Source organism: Coregonus clupeaformis, chromosome 30 (genome assembly GCF_020615455.1).
Source record: "Coregonus clupeaformis isolate EN_2021a chromosome 30, ASM2061545v1, whole genome shotgun sequence".
Taxonomy (NCBI): domain Eukaryota; kingdom Metazoa; phylum Chordata; class Actinopteri; order Salmoniformes; family Salmonidae; genus Coregonus; species Coregonus clupeaformis.
The window spans coordinates 2,080,027-2,107,728 of NC_059221.1; the positions used below are offsets into that span (position 1 = coordinate 2,080,027).

General features: G+C 48.1%; 1 protein-coding gene across 4 annotated transcripts; it reads left to right on the top strand.

The window, feature by feature from the left end:
- Positions 1 to 46: 46 nt before the first annotated feature.
- LOC121545479 (interleukin-17 receptor B) lies at positions 47 to 23,323 on the top strand. Of its 4 annotated transcripts, XM_041856033.2 has the most exons (9): positions 47 to 132; positions 210 to 237; positions 562 to 690; positions 790 to 896; positions 1,058 to 1,178; positions 17,568 to 17,615; positions 18,581 to 18,685; positions 18,784 to 19,375; positions 22,707 to 23,323. In XM_041856033.2, the coding sequence occupies exons 1-9, from the start codon at positions 70 to 72 to the stop codon at positions 22,714 to 22,716; spliced, it is 1,203 nt and encodes a 400-aa protein (XP_041711967.2). In that variant the 5' UTR covers positions 47 to 69; the 3' UTR covers positions 22,717 to 23,323. The 4 variants fall into 4 exon arrangements, with proteins under 4 accessions (XP_041711967.2, XP_041711969.2, XP_041711968.2 ...); XM_041856035.2 differs by lacking the exon at positions 18,581 to 18,685; XM_041856034.2 differs by lacking the exon at positions 17,568 to 17,615.
- The last annotated feature ends 4,379 nt before the right edge of the window (positions 23,324 to 27,702 follow it).

Sequence of the window (27,702 nt, forward strand, 5' to 3'; positions counted from 1 at the left end):
TTATAGGGCAAACTCTTTCACGGGATATTTTGCAACTACAGATGACTACGTTATCATTTTTTTTCAATCATGAGGACCTTGATATTGATTATATTCTTTAAATGGCTTACTGCTCAGCCATCACCCTCAATTGTAAGTTTTTATTTATCCTATAAAAATAGTTTTGATGCGAGATTAATCATTTTAATTGTTCATTATGTCATCCACAGAGTGTTACCTGTGAGGAATCAGAAGATGGTGAGTTAGCCCAGGGATGGTTCACTCAGATTACAAAATGATTTATTCGTTTTCTTACCTTGAATTATGGTGGACAAGGATAGACTGTAATCCACAATCTGTCAAATCAGTCTCCTAGTCCATAGACTGCTTTCAGGGTAAGGAAATAATATTTTAACGACCTGAGCCAAGGTATGCTCATTGCAATCTTCCTTGAGAAGGTTACCTTATTCCTATTAAAGCAGTGGTTAGTGAGTTTGCATTTTCTAGACCTGCCGCTGTTCGCTACATTGGTGTCAGGAGTGGGATACTGTCAATTAACGATGGGGTATTTTTTTCCCCAAGGGATACCACCGGAATGGACAGAGATTCCTCAGGCCAGTCCTTCTCGTCTGCGTGCACTCAAAGTGAATGTTCTGCCTGAAGACATGGGGGCTATTTGGCTGAACATAAGTTGGGCCATCAACATCGACAGTAGGGGAAACTTTATCTGAATGAATTGCATGTTAATATCCATAGATTTGGAAAAGTAACAGTGATGCCTATAATACCAACACATCATATATTTTGCAGAAAGCTTTCACAATCTCAAAGGAACTTGGATCGATATAGGGGGTGATACATACCGCTGTCGGTATGAACCACCTTTGGGAGAAGTTGACCTCAGTGGTCTCGAACAGGTGGGCCTAATGTACTCTATTCGTTTACAACAAACTTCATATCACAATCAGTGGCTATATTGCTGATAATCGCCATAGTTAAAAAAGGTATATTTGCTAATGTCTAACTCTTTGTGTTATTCAGGTAAGGCTCATTGATATAATATCTATTTTTCATACAGCTGTGGTTCTATTACCTTGCACCTGCAAAGCCAGGGCTCCATCAGATCATCACTGCTTTCAATCTTCCGAGTCCGCCAATTGGTCAATATTCAGAGTTTACGACATATAATGTACCGAACCGTAAGTAAAAAATAAATAAATGAATTGATGTATTTTTTTATAGTGATATTAGTTATATAAAAAATAAGAATAATATTAATAATTAGCATATTTTGCAGGAATTTATACTCTAGTATATAAGACTATACCTGCAGTGGCGTAGCGCAGTTTTGCGAGGCCCCCGCAAGGTCAGAGCAAGGACCCCCCAACCCATGGGGCAGAGACAGTTTTATAGCTAATCTCATGCTAATTTACACATTTTGACGTTAAGCTGAGAGAAAATTTTACTGTTTTAGAGCTCAGGGATTCTTGAAAGACAGAGCAATCTCAACTGATTTTCCACAAATATTTGTCTTAATATTTTAAAAAAATTATAATATATATTTTTGACAGACCAGTTGACCAAATCTCAGGACCAGTGTTGATTTTAGCATGTACTGTAAATCTTGTTGGCGCAAACTCCCCCAATTTCTTTTAGATGCATGCCAGCAAAGCCACTACACAACAAAACACAACACTAAACAATACATTAATTGCAATATAACAGTGACAAACAGTGCCCACAAACAGTTAAGTCGCTCTGGATAAGAGCGTCTGCTAAATGACTAAAATGTAAATGTCAATGTAGGGCCTGTAAGGGTTGGTGTGAGGTGTGACCAAGTTGCGGTGCTGGTTAGACAGTAGTCAGTAGGCAGAGATGGTGAAACAAGGAACTTTACTGATGGTCCCGAAGCCAGGATACAAAATAACGGACTTTACACGAAAAAGAAAGGCGGAGCAAATAAGACTCCAAAAAACAGGCAGACAACCAAAAATACGAAATACTAACTATGACTGAAATAATAAATAAACAGGGAGAACACTTCTCACGTACCTGTCCATACAGTGGGGAGAACAAGTATTTGATACACTGCCGATTTTGCAGGTTTTCCTACTTACAAAGCATGTAGAGGTCTGTAATTTTTATCATAGGTACACTTCAACTGTGAGAGACGGAATCTAAAACAAAAATCCAGAAAATCACATTGTATGATTTCTAAGTAATTAATTTGCATTTTATTGCATGACATAAGTATTTGATACATCAGAAAAGCAGAACTTAATATTTGGTACAGAAACCTTTGTTTGCAATTACAGAGATCATACGTTTCCTGTAGGTCTTGACCAGGTTTGCACACACTGCAGCAGGGATTTTGGCCCACTCCTACATACAGACCTTCTCCAGATCCTTCAGGTTTCGGGGCTGTCGCTGGGCAATACGGACTTTCAGCTCCCTCCAAAGATGTTCTATTGGGTTCAGGTCTGGAGACTGGCTAGGCCACTCCAGGACCTTGAGATGCTTCTTATGGAGCCACTCCTTAGTTGCCCTGGCTGTGTGTTTCGGGTCGTTGTCATGCTGGAAGACCCAGCCACGACCCATCTTCAATGCTCTTACTGAGGGAAGGAGGTTGTTGGCCAAGATCTCGCGATACATGGCCCCATCCATCCTCCCCTCAATACGGAGCAGTCGTCCTGTCCCCTTTGCAGAAAAGCATCCCCAAAGAATGATGTTTCCACCTCCATGCTTCACGGTTGGGATGGTGTTCTTGGGGTTGTACTCATCCTTCTTCTTCCTCCAAACACAGTGAGTGGAGTTTAGACCAAAAGCTCTATTTTTGTCACATCAGACCACATGACCTTCTCCCATTCCTCCTCTGGATCATCCAGATGGTCACTGGCAAACTTCAGACGGGCCTGGACATGCGCTGGCTTGAGCAGGGGGACCTTGCGTGCGCTGCAGGATTTTAATCCATGACGGCGTACTGTGTTACTAATGGTTTTCTTTGAGACTGTGGTCCCAGCTCTCTTCAGGTCATTGACCAGGTACTGCTGTGTAGTTCTGGGCTGATCCCTCACCTTCCTCATGATCATTGATGCCCCACGAGGTGAGATCTTGCATGGAGCCCCAGACCGAGGGTGATTGACCGTCATCTTGAACTTCTTCCATTTTCTAATAATTGCGCCAACAGTTGTTGCCTTCTCACCAAGCTGCTTGCCTATTGTCCTGTAGCCCATCCCAGCCTTGTGCAGGTCTACAATTTTATCCCTGATGTCCTTACACAGCTCTCTGGTCTTGGCCATTGTGGAGAGGTTGGAGTCTGTTTGATTGAGTGTGTGGACAGGTGTCTTTTATACAGGTAACGAGTTCAAACAGGTGCAGTTAATACAGGTAATGAGTGGAGAACAGGAGGGCTTCTTAAAGAAAAACTAACAGGTCTGTGAGAGCCGGAATTCTTACTGGTTGGTAGGTGATCAAATACTTATGTCATGCAATAAAATGCAAATTAATTACTTAAAAATCATACAATGTGATTTTATGGATTTTTGTTTTAGATTCCGCCTCTCACAGTTGAAGTGTACCTATGATAAAAATGACAGACCTCTACATGCTTTGTAAGTAGGAAAACCTACTAAATCGGCAGTGTATCAAATACTTGTTCTCCCCACTGTACGTCCCGTGATCAGACACTGATTAGGACTGTGAGCCACTCCTGTAACAAGGGCCTACATAAAGCTGTCCCAACAGCAGAGCTTTCTTTTCAGCACCATGGAGTGAATCCTTACCACAGCTACACCTGGCTATCAGCGGAGCCTTGTCTGGCAGCGAAACAGTTAAGTCACCCTCATTTACTGTCTTTTAAAAAAACATAGCTGATATGACTGACTTGCTTAAACAAATGCGGTTTCTACTGACAATTGAGATGTACAAATTATGGCATAAGGGGACGACGACTGGATTAGAGGCAATCCATAATTTCGATTAAGATATTAATGAGCGAGCTAGGATTTACGTAGTCAATATAACTATTTGTACAGTGACAGAATTCAGAACATGGGCCGTTCTTACAGTATTCTCCCTGTACACCAAGTCAGAACCGTAGGATAAATAAAGGGGGCATATAAGCAGACAATTAAAGCTTTTACAATATTTCTCTAAAACAGGCCATAGGCTACATGTGCACCTCCAAGTCAGAACAGTAGGCTAAGTTATGAGGGGGAAAGGGACCAAATTATTAGGGTGAGGCACATGGGCTACTAACAGCTTACTACACAACTTAGTATTACTTTCTTAGCTACAGTATACATATCTCCCTGGCATATTACATCATTTATGCAGCAGCATACAATACATTTTTGGACTCACCTTGTTGTGCTGTGCTCACTTGAACAGGATTTTGTCATCAAACTTTGTCATCAAAGTCTGGCATTCTCTGGATTTATTCTGCTTTCAAGACAACTGGGAACTCAGAAAAAAACAAGGTCGAATCATGACGTCAGTGATCTTCAGGTCGGAGCTCTAGAAAGAGGCTTGAGTTCCCGATTTAGAATTCCAAGTTAGATGACCGTTCAAAACTTATTTTACCGATACTTTTTATCTATAATTTCTCTTCATATGACAAGGATTGAAAAGGATTTGCCAGTAGATTGTCGACTTGATTCATGATGATGACTGCTTGTCTAGCTTGCTAGCTAAGATTTTGAAAGTATGATGTTGACATGATCAGTCCAATCAAAGCTACGGTAGATATAATGTGATTTGACGTCATTTTATCTGTGGCCAATGACCTTGAGCCTTCTTGGATGGGCACTTCTAATGTAACTCTATGGCAGCACCCAAGGGGCTTGAATTTTTGAGCTCTCCCGTAGATGTTGTGGTGACGTAGTGTCCCGATGAGTGGCAGAACACTGAGCCAATCACGGCGCAACTAGAGAACATTACCAACCCCTACGCTCCGTATTTTCCGCTGGCTGCCCCACCACCACAGAAAGCACTGAGCTAGGCTGAAACACCGGAATTTTGTAGCTGCCTTACTCAAGAAAGCAAAAAAGAGAACATGTTTGTATACGGCTTTATTAACTTAAGGATTTTTTTTTTACATTGCAAACTGATATGTGACACGTATTAATGCCAAAATAACATGCAAAACAGGCAACAAAAACAACAGGTTTCTAGAAATTTTGGCTAATGTATTAAAAATAAAAAACTGAAATGTCACATGTACATAAGTATTCAGACCCTTTACTCAGTACTTTGTTGAAGCACCTTTGGCAGCGATTGCAGCCTCAAGTCTTCTTGGGTATGACACTACAAGCTTGTCACACCTGTATTTGGGGAGTTTCTCCCATTCTTCTCTGCAGATCCTCTCAAGCTATGTCAGGTTGGATGGGGAGTGTCGCTGCACAGCTATTGTCACGGTTTCGGCCGAGGCTGCCTCTCTCCCTTGTTCGGGCAGGCTTCGGCGTTCGTTGTCACCGGAATACTAGCTGCCACCGTTGTATGTTTCATGTTCGTTTGCTTTTGTCTGTTTGTTGTCACACCTGTTCTCGTTTAGCGTAATTAGTGTCCTATAAGTTTCTCGTTGTGTTTGTCTAGTGTTGTGTGTTATTGATTTTGATCTGTCGTGTGTAGGGCTTATTTTCGCCCTTTCGCTCGGTTGAGCTTTCCTCCACTGCGTTGGAGCGTTACGCACCTGTTAGTGCGCTTTTTGCTATTTCGCCTTTGTGCGTATTTTTGCCTTCGGGCAAGTGTTGTCATTTTTCCTGTTTGGAGATTTACTAAAGTTGTTTGGACTATCCTTCGGTGTTCTGCGTTTGATTCCACCACTACACCCACCTACAGCACGCGTGACAGAATAACACGCCAATAATGGAATCAGCAGGAGCCGCAGCAGCCCAGACGACGCTGGAGGACCAGGTCCGGGAACAACGGGACCAGATCCTGCAGATGGGGACCGCACTGCAGGAGGTGATCACCACCATCCGAGGCTGGGGAACGCCTCCACCGCCACCCTCCCTGCCAGCTCCATCGGCCAGTCCGCCCATTCCCGCACCGGAACCTCGAGGAGTCCGACTCTCGCTCCCGAGGGCCTACGATGGAACCGCGGCCGGGTGTCAGGGATTCCTTCTCCAGGTGGAGCTGTGCCTGGCCACCGTGCACCCGGCGCCCTCGGGACATGAGAGCGTGTCCGCCCTGATCTCCTGCCTTTCCGGGAAGGCATTGGAATGGGCCAACGCGGAGTGGAGGAGGATCGACGCGGACACCATCACGTACGACGAGTTCTCCCGCCGCTTCAGGGCGGTGTTTGACCATCCCCGGAGGGGAAGCGGTGGGGGAGCGTCTGGTCTTCCTCCGGCAGGGGAGGAGGAGTGCCCAAGAGTTCGCCCTCGAATTCCGTGACTCTAGCGGCAGATGCAGGGTGGAATGATCGGGCTCTCGTCGATCACTACAGATGTAGTCTACGAGAGGACGTCCGTCGGGAGCTGGCTTGTAGGGACACCAGCCTCTCGTTCGACCAGTTGGTCGACATGTCCATCAGGCTGGATAACCTACTAGCTACCCGCGGACGTCCCGAGGAGGGTCCGTCCATTTCACCCTCCAGCGCCTCCGAGCCGTGTCCCATGGAGCTCGGGGGCGCTGGCGCTAGAGAGAGGAGGGGTCGGCTTACTAGGGGGTCCATCCCCTGCACCAACTGTGGTCGGGGAGGACACACCGCGGCTAGGTGCTGGGGATGGCCTCCTAGGGGAGAGGACGACAGGTCCCGCACTGGGGATTCCTTCCAGGTGAGTAGGCGCCCCACTCACCCAGAGCTCTCTGTTGCACATTTCTGTATGCCTGTGAGTTTTCCACAGGTAGCACCTCATTCCCAGCATAAGGCGCTGGTAGATTCAGGCGCGGCTGGGAATTTTATTGATAAGAAGTTTTGTTTAGCTTTAGGGATTCCCCTTCTTCCTGTTGATGTCCCTTTCCCCGTTCATGCCCTAGATAGCCGTCCGTTGGGTGCGGGCTTGATCAGGGAGGTCACTGCGCCACTTAGGATGTGTGCGCAGGGGGTCATCAGGAGATGATTCAGCTATTTCTGATTGACTCTCCTGCGTATCCGGTGGTGCTGGGCATGCCCTGGTTGAGTACCCATAACCCATCTATTTCGTGGCAGGAGAGGGCTCTGATGGAGTGGTCTGCCCAGTGTGTGGGTAGATGTTTAGGCGTTTCCGTAGGGGCTACCTCGGTGGAGAGTCCAAACCAGGTGCCCGCATTGCACGTTCCCCCCGAGTATGGGGATTTGGCTATTGCGTTTAGTAAGTCGAGGGTGACGCAGTTGCCGCCCCATAGGCAGGGAGATTGTGCGATAGACCTCCAGGCAGGAGCTGCGCTCCCACGGAGCCATGTGTATCCTCTGTCTCAGGAGGAGAAGAAAGCTATGGAGACTTACATAGACGAATCTCTGAGACAAGGATACATACGGCCTTCCACTTCCCCTGCGTCCTCGAGTTTCTTTTTTGTGAAGAAGAAGGATGGTGGTTTGCGCCCGTGCATCGATTACCGTGGTCTCAATCAGATCACGGTGAAGTACAGTTATCCACTCCCGCTGATTGCGACCATGACTGAGTCCTTGCATGGGGCGCGTTTCTTCACTAAATTAGATCTCAGGAGCGCGTACAACTTGGTGCGCATCAGGGAGGGCGATGAATGGAAGACAGCCTTTAGTACCACCTCGGGCCATTACGAGTATCTTGTCATGCCATACGGGTTGATGAACGCTCCGTCAGTTTTCCAATCATTCGTGGATGAGATCTTCAGGGACATGCAGGGGCAGGGGGTCGTGGTGTACATAGATGACATTCTCGTGTACTCGCCTACCCGTGTCGAGCATGTGGCCCTGGTGCGCAGAGTGTTGCGGAGGCTGGTGGAGCACGACCTGTATGTTAAGGCAGAGAAGTGTCTGTTTTTCCAGGAGTCGGTCTCCTTTTTGGGGTATAAGTTGTCTGCGTCAGGGGTGAAGATGGAGGTAGACCGGGTGTCAGCCGTGCGTAATTGGCAAACACCAACCACTGTGAAGGAGGTGCAGCAGTTTTTGGGGTTTGCGAATTACTACCGGAGGTTTATCCGGGGTTTTGGACAGGTGGCAGCTCCCATCACGTCTCTCTTGAAGGGGGGCCCGGTGCGTCTGCAGTGGTCTGCCGAGGCGGACAGGGCATTTGGGAGGCTGAAGGACCTGTTTACCTCGGCTCCAGTGCTGGCGCATCCGGATCCCTCTTTACCATTTCAGGTAGAGGTGGACGCGTCTGAGGCCGGTATTGGAGCCGTGCTTTCACAACGGTCAGGCGCGCCACCTAAACTCCGCCCCTGTGCCTTCTATTCCAAGAAGCTCAGTCCGGCGGAGCGAAACTATGACGTAGGGGACAGGGAGCTGTTAGCCGTGGTACAGGCCCTAAAGGTGTGGAGGCACTGGCTTGAGGGGGCTCAACACCCTTTCCTCATTTTGACGGACCACCGTAACCTGGAGTACATCCGGGCAGCGAGGAGGCTAAACCCTCGGCAGGCTAGATGGAATATGTTCTTGACCCGGTTTACATTTAAGATCACGTACATCCCTGGGTCACAGAACGGTAAGGCAGATGCGCTGTCTCGGCGGTATGACACGGAGGAGAGGTCCGTGGAGCCCACTCCCCATACTGCCGGAGTCGTGTCTGGTGGCACCGGTAGTGTGGGAGGTCGATGCTGAGCTCGAGCGGGCGTTACGCACCGACCCTAGTCCACCACAATGCCCGGAGGGTCGGAGGTATGTTCCGCTCGAGGTTCGGGATCGATTGATCTATTGGGCTCACACGTCACCCTCCTCTGGACACCCGGGTATCGGCCGGACAGTGCACTGTCTTAGTGCCAAGTACTGGTGGCCCACGTTGGCAAGGGATGTGAGGGTTTATGTTTCCTCCTGCTCGGTGTGCGCCCAGTGTAAGGCACCTAGACATCTGCCTAGGGGTAAGTTACTACCCCTGCCCGTTCCACAGCGACCATGGTCCCACCTCTCGGTGGATTTCCTTACTGACCTTCCTCCTTCACAGGGGAATACCACTATACTGGTCGTTGTGGACCGGTTTTCTAAGGCCTGTCGTTTGCTCCCCATGCCGGGCCTTCCTACTGCCCTGCAAACTGCCGAAGCCCTATTCACCCATGTGTTCCGGCACTACGGGGTACCCGAGGATATTGTGTCTGATCGAGGTCCCCAATTTACCTCCAGAGTCTGGAAAGCTTTTATGGAGCGGTTGGGGGTCTCGGTGAGCCTCACCTCGGGTTACCACCCGGAGAGTAATGGGCAGGTGGAACGTGTGAACCAGGATGTGGGTAGGTTTCTTAGAACATACTGCCAGGACCGGCCGGAGGAGTGGGCAAGGTACGTTCCCTGGGCCGAAATGGCCCAGAATTCCCCTACGCCATTCCTCCACTAACCTAACCCCTTTCCAATGTGTGTTAGGGTACCAGCCGGTTCTGGCACCTTGGCAGCAGAGCCAGATCGAGGCTCCTGCGGTGGATGAGTGGGCGCGGCGCTCGGAGGAGACATGGAACGCTGCACACGTCCACCTGCAGCGGGCCCTCCGACGTCATAAGGCGAGCGCCGATCTCCACCGCAGTGAGGGACCGGTGTACGCACCTGGTGATCGAGTCTGGCTCTCTACCAGAAACCTGCCCCTCCGCCTGCCCTGTCGGAAACTGGGTCGGCGGTTTGTAGGGCCATTTAAAGTCCTGGGAAGGTTGAACGAGGTGTGTTATAAATTACAACTACCTGTTGAATATAAAAGTATTAACCCCTCGTTCCATGTGTCCCTTCTCAGGCCGGTGGTAGCTGGCCCACTCCAAGAAAGTGAGATCAGGGAGACTCCTCCGCCCCATTGGACATCGAGGGGGCACCGGCGTACTCCGTGAGGTCCATCTTGGATTCGAGACGTCGGATGGGGGGTCTCCAGTATCTAGTGGAGTGGGAGGGGTACGGTCCGGAGGAGCGGTGCTGGGTGCCGAGGAGAGACATTCTGGACCCGTCTCTCCTGACGGAATTCCATCGTGGGCACCCGACGCACCCTGCTCCGCGTCCTCCGGGTCGTCCCCGAGGCCGGAGTCGGCGCACGTCTGGAGCCGCGCGTCAAGGGGGGTACTGTCACGGTTTCGGCCGAGGCTGCCTCTCTCCCTTGTTCGGGCAGGCTTCGGCGTTCGTTGTCTCCGGAATACTAGCTGCCACCGTTGTATGTTTCATGTTCGTTTGCTTTTGTCTGTTTGTTGTCACACCTGTTCTCGCTTAGCGTAATTAGTGTCCTATAAGTTTCTCGTTGTGTTTGTCTAGTGTTGTGTGTTATTGATTTTGGTCTGTCGTGTGTAGGGCTTATTTTCGCCCTTTCGCTCGGTTGAGCTTTCCTCCACTGCGTTGGAGCGTTACGCACCTGTTAGTGCGCTTTTTGCTATTTCGCCTTTGTGCGTATTTTTGCCTTCGGGCAAGTGTTGTCATTTTTCCTGTTTGGAGATTTACTAAAGTTGTTTGGACTATCCTTTGGTGTTCTGCGTTTGATTCCACCACTACACCCACCTACAGCACGCGTGACAGCTATTTTCAGGTATCTCCAGAGATGTTAGATCGGGTCCAATTCTGGGCTCTGGCTGGGCCACTCAAGGACATTCAGAGACTTGTCCCGAAGCCACTTGTCCCGAAGCCACGTTGTCTTGGCTGTATGTTTAGGATCTTTGTCCTGTTGGAAGGTGAACCTTCGCCCCAGTCTGATGTCCTGAGTGCTCTGGAGCAGGTTTTCATCAAGGATCTCTCTGTACTGTGCTCTGTTCATCTTTCCCTAGATCCTGACTAGAATCCAAGTCCCTGCCGCTGAAAAACATCCCCATAGCATGATGCTGCCACCACCATGCTTCACCGTAGGGATGGTGCCAGGTTTCCTCCGGACGTCACGCTTGGCATTCAGGCCAAAGAGTTCAATCTTGGTTTCATCAGACCAGAAAATCTTGTTTCTCATGGTCTGAGAGTCCTTTAGGGGCCTTTTGGCAAACTCCAAGCGGGCTGTCATGTGCTTTTTACTGAGGAGTGGCTTTCATCTGGCCACTCTACCATAAAGGCCTGATTGGTGGAGTGCTGCAGAGATGGTTGTCCTTCTGGAAGGTTCTCTAATCTCCACAGAGGAGCTCTGGAGCTCTGTCAGAGTGACCAATGGGTTCTTGGTCACCTCCCTGACCAAGGCCCTTCTCCCCCGATTGCTCAGTTTTGCCGGGCGGCCAGCTCTAGGAAGAGTCTTGGTGGTTCCAAACTTTTTCCATTTAAGAATGGACAATCTTGTCTCTGAGCTCTATGGACAATTCCTTCGACCTCATGGCTTGGTTTTTGCTCTGACATACACTGTCAACTGTGGGACCTTTATATAGACAGGTGTGTGTGCCTTTCCAAATCATGTCCAATCAATTGAATTTACCACAGGTGGACTTTTTCGATTTGTCATTATGGGGTATTGTGTGAGAAAAATAAATAATTTTATAAATTTTCGAATAAGGCTGTCACGGAACAAAATGTGGAAAAAGGAAAGGGGTCTGAATAAATTTAAATGGTCATGGAATTACCCATATACCTTTTATGTGGAAATGCCCTATTCACATCAATATATTTTTCGGCCCCTATCAGGTTACATTCAGACGAGTCAAGTGAAACTTGTGGGGGGTCCTAGAGCAAAACGGAGAACACCAACGTGTTCATGAGTCTAATCAATCCATAGAGGGGTCATATTAGTGTGTAGCAGAAACCGTTCGGACGCTACAGCCGTTTTCGTGAGAACACAGATTTTCAGGATGTCGGCTGGTCTGACAAACACAGCTGTTGCCACCTTCCACCGTTGTCACTAGTTACCACAGCCACAAAGTCCAAATTGTCTATCATAAAAAGTCATGAAAACAAAAATGAGCTTTTTGGTCTTTTTGGTTAGGGTTATGAATAAAGTTAGCAGTGTGGTTAGGGTTATGGTTAGGGTTAGGTTTAAAATCAGATTTTAAGTAGATAAATTGTAGAAATAGACGGGATTTAGACATAATTATAACCTTGTGGCTGTAGTAACTAGTGACGACGGATGCGGCGGAATGACAACAAACAAACAAAAACAAAAATACATCTCTAGTTTAAACAGAGATATTGGTGCTGAGTTTTTTTTTCTTTATAGTTATCTACTCATGTTCAATCATTTCTATATTTTTTTATTAAAGTGGCTGGGCTTTGTTTAACCATTTCCATTCTATTTTATGCCAGCGACATCAAATAACCACACAGGTGAGCAATTGTCACGGTTTCGGCCGAGGCGGCCCCTCCTCCTTGTTCAGGCAGGTTTCGGCGGTCGTCGTCTCCGGAGTACTAGCTGCCACCGTTCTATGTTTCTTGTTTGATTGGTTTTGTCTGTTTGTCACACCTGTTTTGTGTTATGTCTCATTAAGCACCCTATTTAGTTCCTTGTTGTTAGTTAGGTGTTGTGTGTAATTGTTCCTTGTCGTGTTGCTGCGCTACCTGTATTTGGTGCGCTATTTTGTAGCTTACCTCCTTGTTTGTATTTAGGAGAAGATTACGCACTTGTTTAGTGCGCCCGTTTGTGTACGCCTGTGCGCGCTTTTCTCGCCTCCGGGCTGGTTTTGGATTATTTTGTGTGATCTACTAAAGTATTTTGTTGGACTTTACTTCTGCGTCCTGCGCCTGATTCCACACCACACCTACCTACAGCAACTCTTGACAGAATTACACACCTTTTATGGAATCAGCAGGAGCACCCACCGACATCATGGAGGAGCGTCTTCGTGGTCAAGAGGATCGAATCAACCAAATCGGGCACGCCTTGGACCGCGTCATGAACACCCTCCATCGATGGGAGACCAGCGGGGTACCCACACCCCCACCTATCGCACCATCACCATCGGACAGCCCGCCCGTCCAACTACCGGAACCCAGTGGGATTCGGCTCTCGCTCCCGAGGGCGTACGACGGCACCGCTGCCGGGTGTCAGGGGTTCCTATTACAAGTGGAGCTCTACCTTGCCACCATACACCCGGCGCCCTCGGGATACGAGAGCGTTTCCGCCCTCATCTCCTGTCTCACCGGCAAGGCGTTGGAGTGTGCCAACGCCGAATGGAGGGGAATAGACGCCGCCACAGTCACCTATGCGGAGTTCTCCCGCCGCTTCCGTGCTGTCTTCGACCATCCACCAGAAGGGAAGGCGGCGGGGGAGCGTCTATTCTACCTCCGACAGGGGATGAGGAGCGCTCAAGAGTTTGCGCTGGAGTTCCGGACTCTAGCGGCAGATGCAGGGTGGAATGAGAGGGCCCTCATAGACCACTTTAGATGTAGCCTTCGGGAGGACGTCCGCAGAGAGTTAGCGTGCAGGGATACTACACTAACATTTGACCAGTTGGTGGACATGGCCATTCGGCTGGACACCCTGCTCGCGACTCCGCGGACGTCCCAGGTGGGGGCCTCCCATTCCACCCTCCAGCGCCTCCGAGCCGAGCCCGATGGAGCTTGGAGGTGCTGGCGCTAGAGGGAGGAGAGGAAGGAGCCCGAGGGGGGCAGTCTCCTGCACCAACTGTGGCCGCGGAGGGCACACCGCGGCTAGGTGCTGGGGAGGGTCTCCTGGTGAGGGAGATGGCAGGTCACACATTGGGGAGTCCTCCCAGGTGAGTAGGCGCCCTACTTACCCAGAGCTTTCTGTCGTACACATTACATTACCTGTTTGTTTCCCACAGGTTGCACCTCGTTCCCAGCATAAGGCGCTAGTCGATTCAGGCGCAGCTGGGAATTTTGTAGATCGTAAATTCTGTGTTGAGTTAGGGATTCCCCTCCTTCCAGTCGATAAGCCCTTCCCTGTACATGCCTTAGATAGTCGTCCGTTAGGATCTGGGTTGATTAGGGAGGTCACGGCGCCACTTAGGATGATGACGCAGGGGGGGGTCATGAAGAGACGATTCAACTCTATCTGATCGACTCTCCTGCGTATCCGGTGGTACTGGGGCTTCCCTGGTTGATTACCCATGATCCTACGATTTCGTGGCGAGAGAAGGCTCTTAAAGGGTGGTCTGCTCAGTGTGAGGGGCTATGTCTGGGTGTTTCCGTAGGGGCGACCTCGGTGGAGAGCCCGAACCAGATGCCAGCACTGCACATTCCGCCTGAGTATGAGGATTTGGCACTCGTGTTTAGTAAGACCAGAGCGGCACGGTTGCCGCCTCATAGACAGGGGGATTGTGCGATAGACCTCCAGACAGGAGCTGCGCTCCGCGGAGCCATGTGTATCCTTTGTCACAGGAGGAGAAAAGGGCAATGGAGACTTACATTGCCGAGTCTCTGAGACAGGGATACATACGGCCCTCCACTTCTCCCGCGTCCTCAAGCTTCTTTTTTGTGAAGAAAAAGGATGGAGGTTTGCGTCCGTGTATTGATTACCGCGGTCTCAATCAGGTGACTGTGAAATATAGTTATCCACTCCCGCTGATTGCGACCATGACGGAGTCATTACACGGGGCACGGTTCTTCACAAAATTGGACCTCAGGAGCGCATATAACTTGGTACGCATTAGGGAGGGCGATGAGTGGAAGACAGCATTTAGTACTACCTACGGCCATTACGAGTATCTCGTCATGCCATATGGGTTAATGAATGCTCCATCAGTCTTCCAATCGTTTGTAGATGAGATTTTCCGGGACATGCAGGCGCAGGGAGTAGTGGTGTACATAGATGATATTCTTGTGTACAGTTCTACTCGGGCCGAGCATGTAGCCCTGGTGCGCAGGGTATTGAGGAGACTGTTGGAGCATGACCTGTATGTCAAAGCCGAGAAATGTCTGTTCTTTCAGGAGTCAGTCTCCTTTTTGGGTTACCAGTTGTCTGCGTCAGGGGTGAGAATGGAGGTGGACCGAGTGTCTGCCGTGCGTAATTGGCAAACCCCAACTACGGTTAAAGAGGTGCAGCGGTTCTTGGGTTTTGCGAATTACTACCGGAGGTTTATCCGGGGTTTTGGACAGGTGGCAGCTCCCATAACGTCTCTTCTGAAGGGGGGTCGGTGCGCTTGCAGTGGTCGGCTGAGGCGGACAGGGCCTTTGGGAGACTGAAGGACCTGTTTACCTCGGCTCCAGTGCTGGCGCACCCGGATCCCGCTTTACCCTTCCAAGTAGAGGTGGACGCGTCTGAGGCCGGTATCGGGGCAGTTCTTTCACAACGGTCCGGCACACCACCTAAGCTCCGCCCCTGTGCTTTTTTATTCTAAGAAGCTCAGTCCGGCGGAGCGGAATTATGACGTAGGGGACAGGGAGCTGTTAGCCGTAGTACAGGCCCTAAAGGTGTGGAGGCATTGGCTTGAGGGGGCTCAACACCCTTTCCTCATTCTGACCGACCACCGTAACCTGGAATACATTCGGGCAGCTAGGAGACTGAATCCTCGCCAGGCTCGATGGACTATGTTTCTCGCCCGGTTTGTGTTCAAGATCACTTACATCCCTGGGTCCCAGAACGGGAAGGCAGATGCCCTGTCCCGGCGGTATGACACGGAGGAGAGGTGCGTGGAGCCCATTCCCATACTACCGGAGTCTTGTCTGGTGGCACCGGTGGTGTGGGAGGTCGATGCGGAGATCGAGCGGGCATTACGCACCGACCCTAGCCCTCCACAGTGTCCGGTGGGTCGGACGTACGTCCCGCTCGAGGTCCGGGATCGGCTGATTTATTGGGCTCACACGTCACCCTCCTCTGGACATCCAGGTATTGGCCGGACAGTGCACTGCCTTAGTACGAAGTACTGGTGGCCAACGTTAGCCAGGGATGTGAGGGTTTATGTCTCCTCCTGCTCAGTGTGTGCCCAGTGTAAGGCGCCCAGACACTTGCCCAGGGGTAAATTACAACCCCTGCCCGTTCCACAACGACCCTGGTCTCACCTCTCGGTGGATTTTGTTACCGACCTTCCCTCCTCACAAGGGAATACCACCATCCTGGTCGTTGTGGATCGGTTCTCGAAGGCCTGTCGTCTCCTTCCCATGCCGGGTCTTCCTACTGCCCTACAGACCGCTGAGGCTCTATTTACTCACGTCTTCCGGCATTACGGGGTACCCGAGGATATAGTGTCCGATCGAGGCTCCCAGTTTACCTCCAGAGTCTGGAGAGCCTTTATGGAACGGTTGGGGGTCTCGGTGAGCCTTACCTCGGGTTACCACCCGGAGAGTAATGGGCAGGTCGAACGAGTCAACCAGGATGTGGGTAGGTTTCTGAGGTCATATTGTCAGGGCCGGCCGGAGGAGTGGGCGAGATATGTGCCCTGGGCCGAGATGGCACAGAACTCTCTCCGCCACTCCTCCACTAGACTAACCCCTTTCCAGTGTGTGTTAGGGTACCAGCCGGTTCTGGCACCTTGGCATGAGAGCCAGATCGAGGCCCCTGCTGTGGATGAGTGGGTGCGGCGCTCGGAGGAGACGTGGAACGCTGCACACGTCCATCTGCAGCGAGCCATCCGTCGACAGAAGACGAGCGCCGACCTACACCGCAGTGAGGGGCCAGTGTACGCACCTGGAGATCGAGTCTGGCTCTCAACCAGAAACCTGCCCCTCCGCCTGCCCTGCCGGAAGCTGGGTCGGCGGTTTGTGGGGCCTTTTAAAGTCCTGAGGAGATTGAACGAGGTGTGTTACAGGTTACAACTGCCCATTGATTACAAGAATATTAACCCCTCGTTCCATGTGTCTCTCCTCAGGCCGGTGGTAGCTGGTCCACTCCAGGACTTTGAGATTGAGGAGACTCCTCCGCCCCGTTGGACATCGAGGGGGCTCCGGCGTACACTGTTCGGACCATCCTGGATTCGAGACGCCGGATGGGGGGTCTCCAATATCTCGTGGAGTGGGAGGGGTACGGTCCGGAGGAGCGGTGCTGGGTGCCGAGGAGGGACATTCTGGATCCGTCCCTGCTGACCGAATTCCATCGTGGTCATCCTACGCGCCCTGCTCTGCGTCCTCCTGGTCGTCCCCGAGGCCGGGGGCGGCGCACGGCTGGAGCCGCGCGTCAAGGGGGGTACTGTCACGGTTTCGGCCGAGGCGGCCCCTCCTCCTTGTTCGGGCAGGTTTCGCGGTCGTCGTCTCCGGAGTACTAGCTGCCACCGTTCTATGTTTCTTGTTTGATTGGTTTTGTCTGTTTGTCACACCTGTTTTGTGTTATGTCTCATTAAGCACCCTATTTAGTTCCTTGTTGTTAGTTAGGTGTTGTGTGTAATTGTTCCTTGTCGTGTTGCTGCGCTACCTGTATTTGGTGCGCTATTTTGTAGCTTACCTCCTTGTTTGTATTTAGGAGAAGATTACGCACTTGTTTAGTGCGCCCGTTTGTGTACGCCTGTGCGCGCTTTTCTCGCCTCCGGGCTGGTTTTGGATTATTTTGTGTGATCTACTAAAGTATTTTGTTGGACTTTACTTCTGCGTCCTGCGCCTGATTCCACACCACACCTACCTACAGCAACTCTTGACAGCAATCTGATTCATTTGACACATCTGATTTCAAGTGCAGGGATTCCCATGTATTTGACAAGTGGTATTTGTTTATTTTTCTTTTAAGCTGAGTTGAGTAGGCCTACTTCAATCCCCACTGTGATACCCAACTCTGGTAAGTTATTTTAGTCTTTTGAGTGTCTAAACATCTGTGATCTGTTCGACATGCTGGTGCCTCCCACCACTCTGTGATGGCCACAATATGCCTGGTTGGACCAGCTTTGAGGGTCTGCCCTTGACCAACTGCTTAGATTGTCATTAGAATGTACTCCCTGCCAGACAGTCAGGTTCCTCCCAGGCCTACCTTGGAAGCTTTTCCTTGCTACTGCTTCTGCTTGCTCTTTGCACCTTTAGGCCTGGGTTTCTGTTAACACTTTGTGACAAATGTATTAGCAAAATGGCTATGTCTATACAAATACAATTTCTATGATTTATCATAATTTATTTGACATGAACTGTGTTCCCTTTTAATGTGCCTTTCCAAGTGGATACATAGGGAGAGTATGTCCATGAGATTGATTAGTATTTTATTAGGATCTCCATTAGCTGCTGCTAAAGCAGTAGCCATTCTTCCTGGGGTCCACACAAAACATAAAAGAATACAGAACATTAGTAGTCAAGAACAGCTCAAGGACAGAACTAAATAAATGTAAAATAAGACATACACTTTCACTACTCAGTTCTCATGACATGAACATAGCATTGTCTCATGAATCATGTGGAGTTCCCCTGACGTGAACATAGCCACATTAATGGTAAGTTCTTCTACCTAATGGTAAGACTGCCAGTGTGTTCATGGCTTATGACATGTTCATATGCTATCTGAACAGAGCACGAATCATAGGCTAAGTTCCCCTGACATGAACATACAGTAGCTACATATCATACGGCATATAGAGCTTCACTGAAAGTCCTTTGCTCTCGCTAAATTCCCCTGACGTGAATAAAGCTACCTTGTCATTTACACGTACCACCCATAATGGATCTCCTGGGGTAAAATATAGTCTTATTACAGTTACCACCCATAATGGGTCTCCTGGGGTAAAATGTATGGGTCTCCTGGAATTTCTTGCATTACAGTTACCACCCGTAATGATGATGAGGGGAAACCAGCAAGCCTTCTAATAGTCTATCTTGGATGCCTAACTGGGCTCGTGGCACTGGTGGCCTGCTCTCTCATTCTGTGTAAGCTAAACAGGATCTCTTCAAGTTCAGGAATCAACATTGAACAAACTCGTTGTTTTTAAGTAACTAACCTATCACCTCTCTCATTTCCTTTCCAGATCAAATTTATGGAATGCACTCAAACTCCCACTTCACTGAGCTGCTGAAGGCCCCTGAGGTCCCTGTGTCAGTGCTGGTGGTGTACCCTGCAGAAAACCCTGTCTTCCAGAGAGCTGTGCTAGCTTTTGCTGAGTTCCTCCAGTGGCATGGTGGCTGCCAGGTGGCTATCGACATGTGGCAGCGTGGCAGGCTGGCAGAGCAGGGCCCGATGCGTTGGCTAGCAGAACAGGCCAAATCCGCAGCCAGGGTGATGGTAGTAAGCCCGCAGCCCAACCACTGCCACACTGGCCCAGGGGAACACGCCGTACCAGCCGCAGCTCACGACCTGTTCTCTCTGGTGCTCAACATGGTGGCAGGCCACGCTCCGAGCCCCAACGAGCTGGCCAAGTTCTGGTTGGTGCACCTGGGCAAGGCCCCGGAGAGGAGCGGCCTACCTGTGGAATTGACGTCCTGTAGGGAATTTAGTCTGATGAGGGACTTGGAGAAACTCTGCAGACACTTGCATCAGCAGGGCACCAAAAGACCAGGGTTGGCCTATGGGGAGAAGGCGACAGGGAAGCTGATGGAGGCTGTGCAGCAGTTAGAGGCATGGTAATGCTCTCAGCCCGGAGTTGCAGTAGAGGCAGCTCTTTTGACCAAATTGATGGCTAGACTTTAAGAACCTGATGATGCTGGTGTGATGACAAACCCATAGCTTAGATAGTAATATGAAAATAATCTAAGTAAAAACTCTCTTTGACCACTCATAGAACAATGGGTCTGCAAAAATGAGGGCAAGCTAACTTTTCTCACATAGCTTTAAGATTACTTTTTAAATACAGTGGGGAGATCAAGTATTTGATACACTGCCGATTTTGCAGGTTTTCCTACTTACAAAGCATGTAGAGGTCTGTAATTTTTATCATAGGTACACTTCAACTGTGAGAGACGGAATCTAAAACATAAATCCAGAAAATCACATTGTATGATATTTAAGTAATTAATTTGCATTTTATTGCATGACATAAGTATTTGATCACCTACCAACCAGTAAGAATTCCGGCTCTCACAGACCTGTTAGTTTTTCTTTAAGAAGCCCTCCTGTTCTCCACTCATTACCTGTATTAACTGCACCTGTTTGAACTCGTTACCTGTATAAAAGACACCTGTCCACACACTCAATCAAACAGACTCCAACCTCTCCACAATGACCAAGACCAGAGAGCTGTGTAAGGACATCAGGGATAAAATTGTAGACCTGCACAAGGCTGGGATGGGCTACAGGACAATAGGCAAGCAGCTTGTTGAGAAGGCAAGAACTGTTGGCGCAATTATTAGAAAATGGAAGAAGTTCAAGATGACGGTCAATCACCCTCGGTCTGGGGCTCCATGCAAGATCTCACCTTGTGGGGCATCAATGATCATGAGGAAGGTGAGGGATCAGCCCAGAACTACACGGCAGGACCTGGTCAATGACCTGAAGAGAGCTGGGACCACAGTCTCAAAGAAAACCATTAGTAACACACTACGCCGTCATGGATTAAAATCCTGCAGCGCTCGCAAGGTCCCCCTGCTCAAGCCAGTGCATATCATAGGTACACTGTAGCCCATCCCAGCCTTGTGCAGGTCTACAATTTTATCCCTGATGTCCTTACACAGCTCTCTGGTCTTGGTCATTGTGGAGAGGTTGGAGTCTGTTTGATTGAGTGTGTGGACAGGTGTCTTTTATACAGGTAACGAGTTCAAACAGGTGCAGTTAATACAGGTAATGAGTGGAGAACAGGAGGGCTTCTTAAAGAAAAACTAACAGGTCTGTGAGAGCCGGAATTCTTACTGGTTGGTAGGTGATCAAATACTTATGTCATGCAATAAAATGCAAATTAATTACTTAAATATCATACAATGGGATTTTCTGGATTTTTGTTTTAGATTCCGTCTCTCACATTTGAAGTGTACCTATGATAAAAATGACAGACCTCTACATGCTTTGTAAGTAGGAAAACCTGCAAAATCGGCAGTGTATCAAATACTTGTTCTCCCCACTGTAGTTCAATATGTTATTTTTCATCAAATGTTTCTGTTTTGGAAATGAAACAAATATTTGATTGTTGAAACAAATATTTGATTGTTCCAATATTATTGGATTATTGACTAACTTTAATGAGTATACAATATTACACTATGTATTTTTTCTTTATAAAGCTTTGCAGTACCATATATTGTATAAGATGCGCATTTTCACACACTGAATTAAATAGAAAATCAGATCAAAGACCATGGTTATCATGGTTCTACAAAAACAACATATGGGTTTCACATGCTTATAAATATGTGTCTATACTTGCTTACTATGGAATTACTTTTCCCCTGATTTCTACTGAACAAAAATATAAACACAACATTCAACGATTTCAAAGAGTTACAGTTCATATGAGGAAATCAGTCAATTGAAATAAATTAATTAGACTATAATCTATGGATTTCATGACTGGGAATACAGATATGCATCTGTTGGTCACAGATACCTTTAAAAAAATGGGCCTCAGGATTTTCTCACGGTATTTTTGTGCATTCAAATTGCCATCGATAAAATGCAATTGTGTTCATTGTCCGTAGCTTATGCCTGCCCATACCATAACCCCACCGCCACCATGGGGCACTCTGTTCACAACGTTGACATCAGAAAACTGCTCGCCCACACGACGCCATACACATGGTCTGCGGTTGTGAGGCCAGTTGGACGTACTGTCAAATTCTCTAAAACAATATTGGAGGCAGCTTATGGTAGAGAAATGAACATTCAATTCTCTGGCAACAGCTCTGGTGTATATTCCTGCAGTCAGCATGCCAATTGCACGCTCCCTCAAAACTTGAGACATCTGTGGCATTATGTTGTGTGACAAAACTGCACATTTTAGAGTGGCCTTTTATTGTCCCCAGCACAAGATGCACCTGTGTAATGATCATGGTGTTTAATCAGCTTATTGATATGCCACGCCTGTCAGGTGGATGGATTATCTTAGAAAATGAGAAATGCTCACTAACAGGGATGTAAACAAATTTGTGCACAAAATTTGAGAGAAATAAGCTTTTTGTGTGTATGGAAAATTTCTGGGATCTTTTATTTCAGCTCATGAAAAATGGGACCAACACTTTACATGTTGCGTTTATATTTTTGTTCAGTATACATACAGGACACCACTGCTCCAGTCATCTCTTTCTCCCTTTGTGATGTCATATGGTGTTCCTGTTTAGGCACCAGGCCAGTTGAGTGCAGGTGGGCTCTCCGTCAACATGAGGCTCTTGCTGGTCCCACCCCAAGTCAAATCAAATCAAATCAAATTGTATTGGTCACATGCGCCGAATACAACAGGTGCAGACATTACAGTGAAAAGCTTACTTACAGCCCTTAACCAACAGTGCATTTATTTTTAACAAAAAAAGTAAAAATAAAACAACAACAAAAAAAGTGTTGAGAAAAAAAGAGCAGAAGTAAAATAAAATAACAGTAGGGAGGCTATATATACAGGGGGGTACCGGTGCAGAGTCAATGTGCGGGGGCACCGGCTAGTTGAGGTAGTTGAAGTAATATGTACATGTGGGTAGAGTTAAAGTGACTATGCATAAATAATTAACAGAGTAGCAGCTGCGTAAAAAGGATGGGGTGGGGGGGCAGTGCAAATAGTCCGGATAGCCATGATTAGCTGTTCAGGAGTCTTATGGCTTGGGGGTAGAAGCTGTTGAGAAGTCTTTTGGACCTAGACTTGGCACTCCGGTACCGCTTGCCGTGCGGTAGCAGAGAGAACAGTCTATGACTAGGGTGGCTGGAGTCTTTGACAATTTTGAGGGCCTTCCTCTGACAGGTACACACATACACAGGTACACCCACACAAACCACTAAGTTTCCAACATGACCTGACGTGTGTGCGTGTGTGTGTTACAGGAGGAGTTGAAGATGGAGCATGCCTCGTACCAGCGGCAGCACCCAGAGCTCTACGCCATGATGGGCGACTTGCAGTTCCTGTTACTATGAAAACCAAGCGACGTCATCATGTTCAGACAGGAGGACTTCTTTGCCTCCCGCCGACCCCCGGGGGGCACCTTCAACACTTCCTCACCTTAAGGACACACACTGTGGCTGCGTCTGTGTCTCAATAGTCTAGTAGCTTCCTTTCACATACATTTTAGAGAGGACAATACTATTCTGGTTAACACTTGTCACTAGTATGTACAGAGACCCTCAAGATCTAGAGTATTGATAAAATATGAATGCTTTTGTGGATGTTTTGTTTTTTATTTTGTGAAACTGTTTTTACTGTCTTGTTTGTATGAGGTGCACTGAAACAAACTCCAATCAGCTCCGTTGATATGGCAATCGGAAGAGTTACAGTTATGTCAGTTGGTTTGAATGAAAATAGTATATTATTTCATGTCTTGTACATTTCCCATGCTTAATTTCTGTCACTTTATCCTCTAGTGGGAATTCCAGTAACTGCTACTTTGCTTTGGCTCTGATGTGATCAACCCATACATTTTTTAAGAATAAATGTATAAAATATATTTAAAATGGCAGAAAGACAAAATGTTCATTTATTGGAAGGCAGAGGACACATCTCAAACCATTTTAGTGCAAATGAAAAGCAACATTTCATACATGTATCTACTGATGCACTGGCACTCCAAAGTCTGATAAACCATTGTCTTTTTTATTTGGTGTGATCAGATCAGATACATTTCTGCTTTTCTGAAATAAGAGGAATAGAGTTCCCAGAGTACACCTGATGTTACCAAGCTACGGCTGCGTCTCAATGGTCCAAAATGGTTCATCTGAACTGACCGAAGGAGACCGTTGAAAGTAAATTCCACCACATTAGATCACCTTGCCTGTATTCAGATTAGTAAAGACAAAAGAGGGAAGGATACCAAGAGCAAAATCCGCCATGTTGAGATGCCTGCCAAGACATGATCGCTTCTCACACGTCTCCTCTCTGACGGTTTTCTATACTTGTGCCGCTAACAATATTTTTGACCCAATGTGGGAATTACCAATTATCACAAGCCTAATTTCACAGTATCTCAAGTTGACACAGAGTTACAGATGAACAGAATGGACAACCTATTAGCGTGGTTGAACACAAGCATTTCGATGCACACTTTATTCATGCTGCAAAGTGTGTAAGTGACAAATAAAATTTTATTTGATTTAGATGCATCTTCTAGTGATATCAAATAGGCCCCTCAATGCCTACGTACCTGGCCGGCCGGGACCACGCTACCTACCTGGTCGGACCTACCTATCTGGCCGACCGGACCTATCTACCTACCTGGACGGCCGGACCTACCTACCTACCCAGCCGGCCGGACCTAACTATCTACCTACAGTGGGGAGAACAAGTATTTGATACACTGCCGATTTTGCAGGTTTTCCTACTTACAAAGCATGTAGAGGTCTGTAATTTTTATCATAGGTACACTTCAACTGTGAGAGACGGAATCTAAAACAAAAATCCAGAAAATCACATTGTATGATTTCTAAGTAATTAATTTGCATTTTATTGCATGACATAAGTATTTGATACATCAGAAAAGCAGAACTTAATATTTGGTACAGAAACCTTTGTTTGCAATTACAGAGATCATACGTGGCAGGACCTGGTCAATGACCTGAAGAGAGCTGGGACCACAGTCTCAAAGAAATCCATTAGTAACACACTACGCCGTCATGGATTAAAATCCTGCAGCGCACGCAAGGTCCCCCTGCTCAAGCCAGCGCATGTCCAAGCCCGTCTGAAGTTTGCCAATGACCATCTGGATGATCCAGAGGAGGAATGGGAGAAGGTCATGTGGTCTGATGAGACAAAAATAGAGCTTTTTGGTCTAAACTCCACTCGCCGTGTTTGGAGGAAGAAGAAGGATGAGTACAACCCCAAGAACACCATCCCAACCGTGAAGCATGGAGGTGGAAACATCATTCTTTGGGGATGCTTTTCTGCAAAGGGGACAGGACGACTGCACCGTATTGAGGGGAGGATGGATGGGGCCATGTATCGCGAGATCTTGGCCAACAACCTCCTTCCCTCAGTAAGAGCATTGAAGATGGGTCGTGGCTGGGTCTTCCAGCATGACAACGACCCGAAACACACAGCCAGGGCAACTAAGGAGTGGCTCCATAAGAAGCATCTCAAGGTCCTGGCGTGGCCTAGCCAGTCTCCAGACCTGAACCCAATAGAAAATCTTTGGAGGGAACTGAAAGTCCGTATTGCCCAGCGACAGCCCCGAAACCTGAAGGATCTGGAGAAGATCTGTATGGAGGAGTGGGCCAAAATCCCTGCTGCAGTGTGTGCAAACCTGGTCAAGACCTACAGGAAACGTATGACCTCTGTAATTGCAAACAAAGGTTTCTGTACCAAATATTAAGTTCTGCTTTTCTGATGTATCAAATACTTATGTCATGCAATAAAATGCAAATTAATTACTTAAAAATCATACAATGTGATTTTCTGGATTTTTGTTTTAGATTCCGTCTCTCACAGTTGAAGTGTACCTATGATAAAAATTACAGACCTCTACATGCTTTGTAAGTAGGAAAACCTGCAAAATCAGCAGTGTATCAAATACTTGTTCTCCCCACTGTACCTGGCAGGCCGGACATCTACCTACCTGGCCGGCCAAACCTACCTACCTACCTGTACCTACCTATCCGGCTGGACCTACCTACCTGGCTGGCCGGCAGGACCTACCTACCTGGCCGGCCGGCCGGACCTACCTGGCCGACCGGACCTATCTACCTACCTGGCCGGCCAGACCTACCTACCTGTACCTACCTATCCGGCCGGACCTACCTACCCAGCCGGCCGGACCTGCCTATCGGGAAAGCCTGACCTACCTATCTGGCTGGGCCTACCTGGCCGACCTGCCGGACATATCTACCTACCTGGTTGGCCAGAATGATCTACCTACCTACCAACCGGCCAGACAGATCTGGCCAGATGGCAAGACGTACCACCTACCTATCTGGCCGTCCAGCCGGACCTACCTATCTGGCTTGCCAGCCGGACCTATCTGGCCCGCCGGCTGGGACCAAGCTACCTGGCCGGCCGGCTGGTCGGACCTACCTACCTACCTGGACGGCCGGACCGACATACCTACATGGTAGAACCTACCTATCTGGCCAGCAGGCTGGCCGGACCTTCCTACCTGGCCGACCGGACCTATCTACCTACCTAGATGGCCGGAATTATCTACCTGCCTGGACGGCCGTCATGACCTACCGATCTGTCCGGCTGGACCAAGCTACCTGGCCGGCCGGCTGGCCAGACCAAAATATCTACCTACCTGGCTGGCCGGACCTATCTACCTACCTGGCTGGCCGGCCAGATCTATCTAGCTGGCTGTTCGGTCTGCCGGACCTACCTATCCAGTCGGCCGGACCTGCCTATCGGGACAGCCTGACCTACCTACCTGGCTGGACCTACCTATCTGGCCGGCCGTCCGGATCTACTCTTGTGGAAATTCTAACCAGAAACAAACAACTTTTTATTATAAGATTTGCAAATCTGGAAAAAAACACTCAAAAAGTGCAAAGTTAAGAGCCCAACGAACAAGAGTTGGGTCTCAGCTTTTGTAACCTTTGTCTACGTGGCAGCTTAGCAGGTGTGTGAGATAATGATGGGAACATATTGTACAAACAAGTGCTAATGCCAGTTTTGTTACTCCTTTCTGCTGATAGAATTGTTGCTGTTGCTCAAGCTAGCCTCTGTTCTTTTCATATCTCCATACAGCTGTGCCCTTGATGTCGAAGGAGTCAGGCGCAGGAGGATAATCACAGAATATCATGCTTTATTCCGCAACCACAGAGTTATGCAGTAACACGTCAAAACAATCCAGTGCGCAAAACAGGCGCACTGGAAAAATACAAGGCACACTGGGAAATATCCCAGTGATACAAAATACAAGGAGCTCCACCGAGCTTCACTATCCTCCACAATAAACAATCACACACAAAGACAAGGGGGCAGAGGGAACACTTATACAGGTACTGATGAGGGGATATGAACCAGGCGTGTGTAATAAACAAGACAAAACAAATGGAATGAGGAGATGAGGAGCGGCAGTGGCTAGAAGGCCGGTGACGACGAACGCCGAAGCCTGTCCGAACAAGGAGAGGAGTCAACTTCGGAGGAAGTCGTGACACTTATATAGACAGGTGTGTGCATTTCCAAATCATTTCCAATCAATTGAATTTACCACAGGTGGACTCCAATCAAGTTGTAGAAACATCTCAAGGATGATCAATAGAAACAGTATGCACCTGAGCTCAATTTCGAGTCTCATAGCAAAGGGTCTGAATTCGTATGTAAATAAGGTATTTCAGTTTTTTATTTTTAATCAATTTGCTAACATTTTTTAAAAACTTTTTTCGCTTTGTCATTATGGGATATTGTGTGTAGATTGATGAGGAAAAAAAATATTAAATCAATTTTAGAATAAGGCTGTAACAAAATGTGGAAAAAGGGAAGTTTTTTTTAATATAGAGCCAGGAATGGGCATTTATAGCTCATAACTTGACTGGAGATTCTATCAAGTAGGAATAGATGTCTGGATAGGAAATGTCTGGCCACTGTTTAGGGTCTTTGCTCCAGTTTGAGTGAGGGAGACTGAAGGGGCATGAGGGAAGATGGGTCAATCTTAACTTTTCTATGTAACGTGAACGTTCGAGGGCAGGCAGCATTGCAAAGTATTTGCTCGACATGTCTGTTGCACATACAATAATATATTTATGTGTTTGGGCTACTAAAATAACAGTGTGTAAAATATGTGTAATTACATTGACATATGACATCTTGCGTTTGTTTTCCCCCAAAAAGGGGCGGGATCGTTAAGTAGACCAAATTACCAGTATGTACTGTTCATGAGAATGGTGGGTATCTTTTTGGTCC